Below are 14,343 nucleotides of genomic sequence, written 5' to 3' on the forward strand. Positions count from 1 at the left end.
TTCAAGAGCATTCTCATTGTCGTTGTTTACACAGGATACAAAAGTGCGGTAGTTAAATCAGTTTTCACTCGTTAGCTTTTCGTGTAAAAAAAACAGCAGATTTGTTTGTGTGGATGGAGTGCTTAGTTTCTAAATGGCGTTTAAGCAGAGAAGGTTTCAGAGAACTGTTATCAAGAATGTCGCCAAAAACCATAGACTGTAGTCTTGGACATTCCTATATATGAAAATCCAAACTTAATATAATAATCATGTAGCTGTTCCTAGACTTAGTGGGGTGGCGGGAATGTTGTTAGTATTGTTAGAACAAGAATAAATTAGATGACGAAATTTCCATTGTAGGGACATCAAAAGCATTCCTTACGTTGTTACATAACTGTAATTCTGGCACTCGCCGTAAATTTTAACTTATTTGTTAAAATAATGCCATGAACACCCAATGTTACACATATGTAACATGGAGCATTAAAGAGTTTATATAATTTTGTAATAATAATAATATTAATACTAATAATTATTATGCAACTTCCTGGCAGATTAAAACTGTGTCCCGGACCGAGACTCGAACTCTGAAGTGCTCTTGCACTTGCCCGCGAAAGGCAAAGGTCCCGAGGTCGAGTCTCGGTCCGGCACACAGTTTCACTCTGCCAGGAACTTTCTTATCAGCGCATATTCCGCTGTAGAGTGAAAATTTCATTTTACTAATTATTATTATTATAACAATGCCACAGAATCAAAGGAAACAGTAATAGGCCAACCCTCGAAACCGGTCATTATGATAAAGAATTTTGGTGAACCACTTGATATATTTTACGAACTTGCTGGAGACTACATTTTGCTTATTAAATAAGAACTAAATCAGACATTTGTCGAACTACTTATTTTATAAATACTTAACTTCTCAAGCAGTTCTTCTACTTATGTCCAATCTCTCATAGAAAAAGAAGTTAGTAGTCATTGGTCTTCAACAGGTCCTTCTCGAGCTATTTCAGGACGCCGTGGAGTTACTTATAATCCCCGTAGTTCATGTTGACCTCATTAAAAGCTAAGCCTCAAAGCGTTGTAGTAGAGTCATTTTGGAAAAAAACTATCTAAAATCATCAGCAGAAGTGGGCTTTAAGCGTCAGAGTTAATGAAGACGCGTCCAAGCTGTGAACTGCCACGTTATTCGGGCATGATGTGATGCTGCAGGGAAACTGTATTTACTTAAAAAAGAAATTAAAAAAGCATCACTTTTATCTTGCGCAGTATAGTAGCATCAACAGATCACAGTGGATAGGAAACAAACCGGCATTTTTAATAGCTGAAACGCTTCATGTTTCTGAAATAGTAGAAAATCTTCGTTTTCGATATAAAGCTTTGGCGTCAGTTCGTTATTTGTTTATATATCGTTGGATATTACTATTTATGTTTTTAACATGAGTTTTGGGCAATATGGCGGCAGTGTTGTGATTTGAGTGTAGTGGCTTGCGCTTTTGACAAGTTTGGTTCCTGATTACATCCGAAATCGCACGTGTACGGATGTAAGTCTGCAATTTAACATGAGTGATCCTTCAAAAGAAGATCAGCAAGAAGCTGCCGAGAGAATAACTTCATGCGTTCGGAATTTAAAGAGCAGTCGTAGATATTCATTTTCAGTGTCTTTCCCGGCTGAGGAAAACAAGCTGATCACCGGTTATTTAGAACCGCCAAATCCATGGCAATATGGTAAGCGTAATGCTTATTAATTCTATCCGTACATCAGGTAAATAGTCTTGCCAGTACTTGTTGCATTCGTCGATTTGCGTCTGAAGTGATATGTAGTTTACCAGCATCAGAAGAAAATGGAAATAAAAACTGTAACATTTTGTGAGGGTCATTGATTGTGGATTCACAGAATAATATTTCTCTTGGTTAACAGTGAATAAATTTTTTCGTAAAATCGGTATCTGTTGTGCTGCTTGTCTTAGCCCCTCACTGTAGTAAAGCAACCAGTAAGACAACTTTATTTAGTTGCTTTATTTATCGCTTCTTTATCAGTATCAGCCAGACATTATATATATATATATATATTCGAATCGGATAGTTTTCTCGTAGTGTCGCAACTTTATCCGTAATGTTTTCTGTGTCAGTATCTTTACTTTCATGCTTGTTGCCTTTTGTTACTGTGCAATATGATCCTGCCGCCCACGTAGACTTAGGCCCGTTGTCACCAATATTTATTGTGTTACACAGTTTGTAATCACTGGTGCCATACTCTATAGTTTTAAATGTTTTTAATCATGCACAGTTTATTATGAAAACAATTTTGCCGATTTTTTGTAAGTGAATACATAAGAGCAGTTTTAACGAGGTTGTGCCTTAATGGTATGCTTTCATTGTTTCATCAAATTGTGTAACTGCGTTTAAATTTTTTTCTGTGTCCTATTTGATGTATTATTCCGGTTAAGTTCCGAATGCTTGTTTGTATGCATTTGTGTTTGTGTCTAGGGGGAGGGGGGGGGGGGGAGATAAGACAGGGACAGATACCAGTAAAATTAAATGGCATCTGATGCAAAATCACTCTATACTAGTGAGAGAAGAATTGAGCCAAATTCAGATGATATGATCCATTATACATTGTTCCATTTTTCAGTCGATACATTGCCTGTTTCGTGATATACCACTGTAAACTTCAGCTTTCTATTGTATTCCTGCATGTTGGGGCCAACTTTAAGATTTTAGTTTGTAATATTGTTATTAATGCAATGTTCCTTCATGAACTGTGTAACAAACTGTTCTTATTACCAAAAATATTCATACTATATTAACTCAGATGTAGCTACATTTAAAAAGAAGTTGGTTTGAATAGGATTATTTCGAAATATGGCCTTATGACATCCGTTAATTGGTGTTACTGTACTTTGTTGTATAAAAATTAGGTATATCATAAAGAACAATGTCTGTAACCTGGAAGGCTACTGATTTTTGCATAGATGGCCACACGTCTCCAAAGCAGACAATGATTGACATACAGTAACTGTAATGTATACCCCCTGCAAAAGTTGGCTTATTATTGCTATGTAGGTGAATCTTATAATGAACCTATGATTTGTCTTCACTTTGAAACTTTCTTCAGTGGTGTTGCATTATCATAACACAAATTTAACACTATTCATCTGATCATATACTTAATTTGTGGAAAGCAATTGCAGCTATATGATGTGTTTTGTGACCTGTAGATGAAATTTTGTGATTCCTTTGTTACTTTTGGAAAATCTTTTTAAAGTTGGTTTTGGAAGATCACAGGACCTTCTTTACCCTTTCCTGTCTGTTGGAGTACTTTCTTGCTCTCTCACCATTGTAAGAAATTTAATGCAAGGGGGGTTAAAGTCCACACTGCAACTAACAGTATGTAAAACACTTTTTATTTATTTATTTGTTGTTTGACCATTTGACAGAACAGTATAGCACATGTCAAGCACATAATATTATGTGCATGTGCACTGTACTTAAAACAACTACAAAGTAGGTTAGGGGCATATGAGGATAGAGCTGGAAATCGGCCATGGTCTTATTAGTGGAACCATTACACCATTCTCCGTAGCAACTCGAAGAAACTTTCTGCACTGTTCCTTAATTACAGAACTATTGTATACAAACCATTTTGGGAACAATTTCTCTGTCACTGGCAACACTATGCCTCTTGGTTGTTTTTCGCTGTAGAAATTACTTGTCGAACTGGTTAAAAATCTACCTATCATTATTAAGTTTGGTGCAGCATTTGTCATTGAAAGTGAATTTTAGTTAGTAAAACATAATTCTCATGTTCTTTTAGAACTCTAGGCTGCTACAAAGCTGACAGAAGGCATTGTTGTAGATGTTTAGAATGGAATCTGATGTGTGCTGTTCTGTGAAGTAGAGGAGGACATTCAGGATGCAATTAAGAGCATGACATTGTTGCTCTACAGATTATGTCAATAACTTTGTGTGCTGCCTAGGTTAGAAAACTATTTGCACTTCTTTCAAGAGATTAGTGGAAATGTTTAAAAAGAGACAGCCCCACACATGGTCATCTGTGCACAGCTGTCACTTTCAATCACCATTCATAGTGTGGACACTAGTTTGAAACCAAGCAGAGTGTCTAAATTCATGCTTGTAAAGTGGTGGTTTGTAATAATGTTGCTATGGATAGGTCACATGTGTGCTATTCAAGGGATACAGCTACTTACATGGCGTAATATGATCGAGGGCCCGTGGAGATAGTCTGAAGTGGCAAATAGTAACTGTAAGAATGAATGCTTTACTTCTACTATATTTATGCTCGTAACGAGTGTTTTGCATAGCTAGTGGTAGGAGTGAGTTTCTTGGTCAATGGATCATTTGCACAATAAATTGTAATGATGTGGAAGAAGTCATTTTATCTTCACATCACAAATTTATTTGTAAATATGGCTAAATGCTGAACATTTATAAGCTTTCTTTTTTTAAAAAAAATACATATCAGAGTTAATAAATCTTTGTCAGCCTTGACCAGTGACATAATGTTAATGGCTGCTGTCATGTCACCGTCTGGTGCATATATTCACAGATTTATTGTCAGCCGGTGAAGTCAGAGAATGTGGGGAGAAGAAACCTTTAACACGTTACAGTAATAGAAAATGTTGTACGATTCAGTAGTTTTGTCAATGAAAAACTTATTCAGTTTTAAATTTACTTTACTGTCTGTCAGACATTTTACATCACAGGGTATGTTAACAGATATTTTAGTTGCAACATTGTGCACTCCTTTTTGTGCTGAAGAAAATATTAATGTGGAGTAATGAATATAATTTTTCTCCCTGGTATTGTAATTATGGACATCATTATTACTTTTGAACTGCAGTGGATTATTTAGAACAAACTTCCTTAGTGAATAAATATACTGTGAAGCAGTGGTCATAATACCAAATTCCTTAACCAGAGGTCTAAAAGATGATCATGGTTTAGCACCACATATTATTCTCACAGCACAGTTTTGAGCACTGAAGAGTTCCTTTCTTAAAGATGAGTTCCCATAGAACATTATTCCATATGACAGTATTGGAGGAAAATATGTCAGCTTACTAATTTCTCTCTCCTCAAAATTTGCAATGATTCTTATGGCAAGTTGGCTGAAATATGTTGATTTAGGAGCTCCAAAATGTGCTTTTTCCAGTTTAAATTCTGATTGATATTGACACTAAGAATTTTGAAGCTCCCACCGTATTCATTATTTCCCCACAATGTATTACCCCTATCATTGGTGCGGAACTAAATATGTTGTGTAATTTTAAAACTGAGGGTGAGACTATTCACAGCAAAACTTTCACTGATACTTTTACGAACAAATTTTGACATTTCCTCTGTTTCTGTATGTGTGCCTGGATCGATTAAAATACTTATGTTGTCTGCAAAAATGCCAATTCTGCTTGTTGTGTATAAGGCAGAATATCATTTACATATATGAGTAACAATGGTAGTCCTAAGATTGAGCCTTGGGGAACCCCAGTCAGAATAATGTCCTTGGACTGTATTGGTTGAATTACTAAGTAAAACTTTCAGCATTCTTTTAGTTTGATAGTTTCAGGTGGCAACTGTAGGGTGAGAAAATGGATGGTTTGTTTTTAGCAACAACATTAAGTGCATTTTATATTCTTCAGAGTTTATTTTGTTGCTCTCAGCCACGTCTTGGAATATATAGTGTAACCTAAGATTATGGTTAGGTTGACTTCTGAGGATGAGTGAAGAGCTAGATAACCATTGCAAGTTATCACCACTCTTTTGTTTGTTTTAAATATGTTATTCTGCTGGGGTTGTTGGTAGTTCATGATGTGAGAAATTAGTTTAATTTGATTGCATTGAAACACATTTTGTCTCTTCTATTATCTTGGTGCCCACATTTAAAGCCAGTTATGTCACATCTTGCCTTTCCAACAGACCTTATGGTGAGCACTGCAAACACTTATCCATGAAATACAAGTAAGAAGATAGTCACTATCAGTGAATTTTTGATATTTGTAGATGACAGCTCAGCAGTTCATAAACGGATACAAAACGGGATTGCCAATTGATAACTGAGAGAGACACATGCTTAAGATACCACTTGTTATATATTAAAAAAGGCTTTATAGCAGTGTTGTTTTAGGAAAGCAGTGGCAGTTTATAATACTAGACACAAAGCGCTGGATTTAATGCTAATGGGAGTCAGTGGGCAAAGCCTCAGATTGCCGTACGACCCTTGATGTCATCAAGATGGCAGACACCCGTATTTCAAACATGGCAACCATGGTCTCACTCATTGTATATGCAGACAGACTCGCATAGTGTGAAAAGTATATAATTGCAGAAATAACCCAAAACTAATGGGATAACTGCAGGGATTAAGGAGTTTTGGGAGAGGACAGACTGAATGTGTGACAGTCATAATAATTAATACATTCCAAAACAAATACTAATGCAAAAATCAAGCATACCAAATCCTCAGCACTCAACAAAACCACAATAAAAAGAAAACTGAAAAGAATTGGTGCTGGACATCACATTTGACCTATGTAGCTCAAATGAAATCCATGATATCATGAATCTACTCAAAGATACCAAAGATAGGTACTGGAAATTTCACTTGATCTATGTATCTGTAATGAAGTATACAGTACCCCAAAACCAGAACTCACTCATCTAACTAATATAAAAAATGTAACCTCACCACTGTAGGTAAAATAAACTTCATGATACCTACCAATAGTAATCCAACATAATTACCAACAGCTATCAACACAACCCAAAAATTTATTAAAAAATTGCATTAGCACCAATTGCAGTATACAAGAAACACACAATTATGCACATTAACACACGTACTATAATACAAAAATAAAACAACTTGCCAATCAAAGTTATGACGCATGTATATGTATTTAGTTTTTTACCGAGGATGTGCTTTTTCATAAGCTATTGACCTTAATTCTTCCCAGTTCCTCACTTAATAAACCACATCCTCTTGCAGTTGTCTGCACATGTTAGTGAGGTGACATTGTGTAAATCCCATTGTGTTTTGGTAAAAGAAGCAAATTTCAAGACAGCAACAAGATAAATGAAGGTTGTACTCAAATTTTGCCACCCACGATGCTTCTCTGAAAGTTACAAATGGTCAAAAAAACCAGGTGAAAATAAATCAGTGTTTTTGTTGTATTTTCAGTGGATTTCTTTCTAAATACTAACCAAAGCAGAGGTGACAGTAGATCTTTTTGAATGTTCACAATGCACATACGAGCACATACTTAACATTTACAAAAAATGTGGGCTTAGGCTTCAGTTTAGAATGGCACTTCCCCTCCAGCACTGTGTGTTTCGCCTGCAGCTCCTGCTGCAAACCCCACCACTACCCCTCTCCCCACGAGTTCTCTGTCAATTGCGCATGTACCCTCCACATTATTCTGTGCACTCTCTGCAGAAATGTGTTGTCATTGAGTGATTGTAGGAGGACACAATATGACTTAGACAAAATTTCTAGTTGCTGTGACAATTGGCAGATAGCACGAAATGTTGGAAAATGTAAGTTACTGCAGATTAGTGGGAAAAACAAACCCATAATGTTTGAAAACCACATTAGTAGTGTGGTGCTTGACAAAGTCATGTCAGTTAAATATTTAGGCGTAACATTGCAAAGCGATACATGAAATAAAACGGGCATGTAAGGATTGTAGTGTGGAAGGCAAACAGTCAACTTCCATTTATTGCAAGAATTTTAGAGAGGTGTGGTTCATCTGTAAAGGAGACTGCATATACGACAGTAGTGCAAACTGTTCTTGAGTACTGCCCAAATGTTTGGGATCTCCATCAGGTCGGATTAAAGGAAGACATTATGAGTAGGTCTGAATGACATGAAAGCATTACAGAAGTGCTTTGGGAGCTCTAATGGGAATCCTCAGATGAAAAGCCAAGTTCTTTTCCAGGAATGCTATTAAAAAAAGTAGAGAACCAGTATTTGAAGCTGACTCTAGAAAGATTCTACTGCCACAAACGTATATGTTGTTTAAGGACCATGAACATAAGAGAAATTAGGACTTGTATGGAGACATGTAGATAGTTGTTTTTCCCTCTCTCTATTTTTCAATGGAACAGGAAAGGAAATGACTAGTAGTGGTACAAGCATGTGGAGTATTTTTCTAGATGTAACTATTTTTTACACATGTCACAATTTTACCATGTAGCAAGTTGCTGTAAGCTAGGGACCACCTTTTATTATTCAGTCGTTTACCATGATCGTGCCTTGATGTTTAAATACGGATGTTAAGTTACAGTATTAATTTTAAAAATTGTGTTTAATCTGAGAAAGTGATGTGATTGAATGAGTAGTGCAGCAGAAAAATGCTGCAAATCTTCTAGTGTGTTTCTCTCTTGCTAAAATACCAAACACACGGTGTGTTGATCATTCGTTTTGGGTACAAGGACACAATGAATGGATCAAAAGCAGGTGGTGTATGGCCACCACTAGTCATTAATTTCCTTTCCTGTTGCACTTGCAAATAGAGAAAGGGAAAAAGACTGTCTCTATGCATGCAAATGAGCCCTAATTTCTCTTATTGGCGGCAGTGGAATCATTCTGTAATTCACTTTAAATGTTGATCTCCAAATTTTCTCAATAGTGTTTGGTGAAAAGAACGTTGCCTTTTCTTCAGGGAGTCTCATTTGAGTTCACGAAGCATGTCTGTAATACTTGTGTGTTGATCAAACCTACTGGTAACAAATCTAGGATCCCATCTCTGAATTAGAATATTGTTGATATTCTGCTGTGCTGTAAGGGTGCCGCAGATGGCAACTGAAGGGGTCCAGCTGTCAAAAGAAATGGTACCCCAGAACTCCACTCCTGGTTGTTGGGCCATATAGCAGGCGACAGTCAAGTTGGTGTCCCACCACTGTCAGGAAGAACTTCGCCCTGGCATCGAACTGACTGGAGTAGAATTGTCGTCAGTGATGAGCCCCACTCTGAATTGAGCCCCAGTGATCAGCAAAGGTGTATTTGAAGACACCCTGGCCAGCAGTGGGATACCAACGTGACTGTCGCCCACCATACAGCCTGACAGGAGTGAAGTTCAGTGGTGACATTTCTTTTCATTGGAGGGGCCCATTGGTTGTCATCCACACCCTCCTTATAGTACAGCTGTGTGTCGATGATATTCTGCACCCTGTGTGTATTGCCCCTCATGCCAAACCATCTTGGGGTTACATTTCAGAAATATACCACCCACTTGCACACAGTGAGAATTTCTACTACATACCTTTGTGCTTGCCAAACCCTTTCTTGGCCAGCAAGGTTGCCAGATCTCTCCCCAATTGAGAACATTTGGAGCGTTGTGGGCAGGGCCCTCCAACCAGCTTGGTATTTTGACTACCTAACGTGCCAAATGAAATCTGGCATGCTGTCACTCAGTAGGACATCAAACAACTCTATCAATGAATGCCAAGCCAAGTAATTGCTTACACAAGTGCCAGAGGTGCACTAACACATTATTGACTTGCTCAATTTGTGAGGCTCTTACTCTTAAATAAATTGTCCAGTTTTTTCTGAAATTGTAATCATTTGTTTTTCTGTACATGCGCATCATGTCTACCGATTTCCATTCCATTTGGATAATTCTTTCATGGTGCATCATTTAAGAATGTATGTCCTCCATCCGGGAGTCTTAAGTGGCAGTCCAACAATGATCGTCTATTAAATACTAAATTTAAAACTTCAGCTTTCTTTATGCTGTCTTCTATTTCTGCACCAAACTGGTCAATGAGTGACTGGATAGAAACCTTTGACCCACTTAGGGATTTCACATTGGACCAGAATTTTTCTTTTGCTAAGATATGATGGAAGTTATAGGCTTCTCATCACCCTTTTTATAGAAGCATGAATTATTATTTTTTTAAATTGAAAATGCAACAGTCTCTGCTAACTCAGTATTTTCCAGATTCGTTATTACCCTATGGTGGGTCTTTTCCATCCTTAATCCTTGTACTCAGATCGTACTTCTCTTAAGTTCATCAAACTGGATGTAAATGATGTCCATTTATTGTCTAAATGGGATGTTAACAACTGCTTCTCAGCCCTTTCTAGCAAAAATACTCTCCTAGCCTTATTAATGGATTTATTAACTTCAGTAATCATTATTGCTGTGATACTTCTAAGCTGATATTGTCAATAAGATCTAAAATATTTCCATTGAGGCTGTGGAACTAGCTTTCAAGACAGTTTGCAGAAAACGTGTTTAAAATTACTTAACACTTATGTCTGTATGATGTCCCAGTTTATACTTGGTAGGTTAAAGTTGTCTCCATCTCCCCCCAGGGGGCTCACAGTTCATTTGTGATTTCATGCATGGCACACACACAGGGCCCTGAGCTATTGCAGCTCTTTCTTCCTTTTAGGGCCGCATTCCCTTCCCTGTGCCCCTGCCCCTTCACCTCTCCCTCTCCTTCCCCTCTCTTGGTTGTCCTTGCTTACATCAGGCCGACTATCCTTCCTTACGGTTTTTGTTCCTCTTGCCTTTCTTTTTCACCTTTCCTCTTTGGTCCACTTTTGGGGTTTGACCTTGCTTTCTAAATTTGCTCTCCGTAGTGTGAGCTTACTGGGGAAGAAAACCTTACATGGTGTCTCCAGCCTGTAGCCTTACTGCCTCTTCCATGTTTTCCTTGACGCCATTGTCCTTTAATGCTATGCAGCCAACAGGTGTGGTGGGGTTGTTGTGTACTGTATTGGCTGAGCCCCCGACAACACAGGGATCGTACTTCTGATACCTGAGTTGTTGCTTCCCCGCATATGGCTAGGAGTGGTTGCTTGTCATTCTGGAGTATCGGAACTCCCAGAAATGGCCACTGTGCCAGATAGCCCTTGTTGTGGCTGGGTGATGCCTCTGGGGAGAGCCTCTGATTGATGTGGGTGGTGTCGGGTTGTATGCTTTGCAAACGAAATGCATTAAGCTTCAAAAACCTCACCATTCTTCTATAGCTGGCTCTTTAGTTGGCAATGTACCTTTTAATGCTGTTCTTATAATCCTGTGGCCTGCCCTTTTCTGGCTACACCCCAGGAGGATGGCCAGGCTCACCAGCATGGGGTGAAATCCTTTCCCAGCTACCAGATCTGCACCAGGACTGACGGGGCACTTTCAGTGCCACCAAGCCATTATTTTTTGTGAAATCAATCAAAGACAAGTTTGAAAAAGATGCGGTCAGGTTCACTGTTGATCAAAACTGCTTCTGCCGCCCAATCTTCATGCAAGTGACCATCTTGGCGATATCCCAGTGTCCATTACTCCTCACCAGTCTTCGGTTACGCTTCAGGCAGTCATTTTCCATAGGGACCTCATTCTTCAAACTCTGCAGCTCTCCGCTGTCACTTCCTCTCGATTCTTGAAGTATTATGGGGCGCTGAAGTGGTTTACACTGACGGCTTGATGGCTGATGGTAATTTTTCTATGCCTTTGTCCACAGAGGCCATATTGAACAGCATTCCTTGCCCAATGGCTGCAGTGTATTCACTGCAGAGCTGGTGGCCATATCTCGCGCACTCCAGTATATCCGTTCATGCCCCGAGGAATCGTTTCTTCTGTGTACTGACCCCTTGAGCAGCCTACAAGCTATCAACCAGTGCTACCTTCGCCATCCTTTAGTGGCGTCCATCCAGAAGTCGATCTATGCCTTGGACGGGTCCAGTTTGTGTGGACCACACGCAACAAACTTACCGACAGGCTGGCCAAGCACGCTACGCAGATACCGCTTCTGGAGTTGGGCATCTCTGAACCTGACCTGTGTTCTGACTTATGCCACAGGGTTTTTCGACTTTAGGAGATGGAATGGCGTAACAGTACACACAACAAACTGTGTGTCATTAAGGAGACTAAGAAGTATGGAAGTCTTCCATGTGGGCCCCTCACAGGGAATCAGTTGTCCTCTGCTGGCTACGCATTGGCCACGCTTGGGTGACCCACGGTTACCTCCTGCACTGTGAAGACCCGCCTCAGTGTTGGTGCGGCACCTGGTTGACAGTGGCCCATATTCTGGTGCACTGTCCCACTTTGACTGCCCAGCGACAAAATCTTGTGTTACCAGACTCATTGCCGCTCATTTTATATGACGATGCCTCATTGGCTGATTTTGTTTTACGTTTTATTTGTGAGGGTGAGTTATATCATTTGATTTAAGTTTTGGCACATGTCCTTTGTCCCTGTGTGCCTTCCACCCTAGGGCTTTTAGGGTGGAGGTTTTAATGTGTGGCAGAGTGGCTGGTTTCTCCTTTTTTTATTCTCATGGTCAGCCAGCCATGGTGATCTTCTTTCTTGTTTTTAATCTCTTCTCCCTGTTTCTTGCACCTCTCTTTGATTTTCTTGTCCTGTTTTGTTCATTGTAGTGTTTGTTGTCCTTCTGACGTTCTTCTGATTCTTCCTTTCTCCTGTTATTGTGCCATACATGGTCTTTGTTTTCTTCTTTCCCTTGGGTAATTGTTCTACTGGGAACAAGTGACCGATGACCTCTTAGTTTTGTCCCCACCCCCCCCTTTTTAAACCAACCAACCAACCTGCTCTGTGTGTGGATGAATTCTGTATCTAGGCTAGTTCCAACACAGTAGCCCCTGCAGAATGACAACTCCAGGGTACCATTTGGCATGCTTCTGGATGCATTCACGTGGTTTTCAATCCCCCCCTACATTTCTTTTGCCATACTATGGTCCATTCTGATCCGGAGCTCTACTTTGACACCCAACACCTGACCGTAGTCCCACATTTACATTTCTTGGGTCTTTTTTTTTGACAGCAAGTGTATTTGGTTGCCCTTTATTAGCATTCTGAAGATTGGCTGTTTCTGTAAACTAAGCGTCCTTCACTTCTTTGTCAAAACTTCTTGGGGCACATATTGTTAGACTCTTCCTCCGCCTGTATCGGGCCTTGCCTGGACTGTGGTTGTCAAGTTTATGGCTCAGCTGCCCCTTCCATACTGCTCCTCATGGATCCAGTCCACCATCGTGGTATCTGTTTGGCCACTGGTGCATTTCGCACTAGCTCTATCGCTAGTCTTCTGGTTGATACTGCAGGGTCCCCCCCCCCTCCCCGCAATCCCTTTTGGTTGGAAGTCCCAGCTCCTGGTTTCCTACGCCACCGCTACCAGTTCATTCCCTACTTAGCTGCCCTATTCTCTTCACAGCTTCGGGATGTTGCTTATATGCTGTCCTCCCTTGGATGGATTTATTTATTGGGCTCCACTTCTTATCTCCACTGCAATTTCCATCTTCCCCCTTTGTCCCATTCCCCATATTCTCTTTAGGGTGTCCATGCTCTCCCCCTTCTATCGCCATGCCCCTTCAGTTTTGTACTCTTACTGCCACCCTGGTGTTCTTTTTGTCTCTTTGTTTGCCTGTTTTTTCTTTTGCATTAACTGGACTGTGCTGTTGGCGTTGTTCTTTAGATTGTGAGACCAATGACCTCGACATTGGTCCCCTCATGCCCCCTCTCCACCGCCGGCCGGGGTGGCCGAGTGGTTCTAGGTGCTACAGTCTGGAACCGCGCTACCGCTACGGTCGCAGGTTCGAATCCTGCCTCGGGCATGGATGTGTGCGATGTCCTTAGGTTAGTTAGGTTTAAGCAGTTCTAAGTTCTAGGGACTGATGACCTCAGAAGTTGAGTCCCATAGTGCTCAGAGCCATTTGAACCATTTTTGAACCCCTCCCCAGCCCCACTACCCCCCCATATCCCCAGTCAACCATTCAACCAATGGACATCAACAAATAGTGCATGATCTGGGTGTTTCCATGTTACTGAGCATTGATTTTCTTCGAATGATTCTGCAACTGTCATTGTGGAATCAGGTAGCTGGTACAAACATGCAATAATTAATTTGAACCAAGTAGATTCATGGGAGTGTAGAACCAGCAGCTGGGGCACCCTCCTTGACACCAGACAACCATCTTTGGCATGGATGTGACCTCTCATGACTGAGTGGTCTGCCTGCCACTCATTATGTTTCCATAATTATTTGGCAGCACCTAAAGATTCTATCAATATGTTCTTTAGTTGCGGATATTTGCCTCATCAGATATTTTGTGTTAATATTTTGAGTCAAAGTGTCTTTACTTTGTTCGTGATCTGATATCCCTGGTGTTTATTGACATAAGCGTTCATCATAGGACCTCAAATTACTTCCTAGCATAAAAAACTCCCATTTGCACTCCACAAGTATGCTGCTATCTGAGTAGCTGCTTCCTGTGTGTTGTGCACCCCTGAGATATCAAGGGAACTCCTACAATTCTCTGCCTAATAATGCAGGTTCAGAAATCTTCAGCCATTACTGTCACAGAATCGATCTCCAAACCAAAGTACACTGATCAGC

The 14,343-nt window shown here is 40.0% G+C and overlaps 1 protein-coding gene across 1 annotated transcript in view; it reads left to right on the top strand.

The window, feature by feature from the left end:
* Positions 1 to 1,245: 1,245 nt before the first annotated feature.
* LOC126297466 (protein phosphatase 1 regulatory subunit 37) overlaps positions 1,246 to 14,343 on the top strand; it is a 203,138-nt gene continuing 190,040 nt past the window's right edge. The window contains exon 1 of the mRNA XM_049988342.1: positions 1,246 to 1,704. Coding sequence (XP_049844299.1) covers positions 1,539 to 1,704 — 166 coding nt within the window. The 5' untranslated portion in view covers positions 1,246 to 1,538. The remainder of the gene's footprint in view (positions 1,705 to 14,343) is intronic.

The sequence above is a fragment of the Schistocerca gregaria genome, chromosome X (assembly GCF_023897955.1).
Source record: "Schistocerca gregaria isolate iqSchGreg1 chromosome X, iqSchGreg1.2, whole genome shotgun sequence".
Lineage (NCBI taxonomy): Eukaryota > Metazoa > Arthropoda > Insecta > Orthoptera > Acrididae > Schistocerca > Schistocerca gregaria.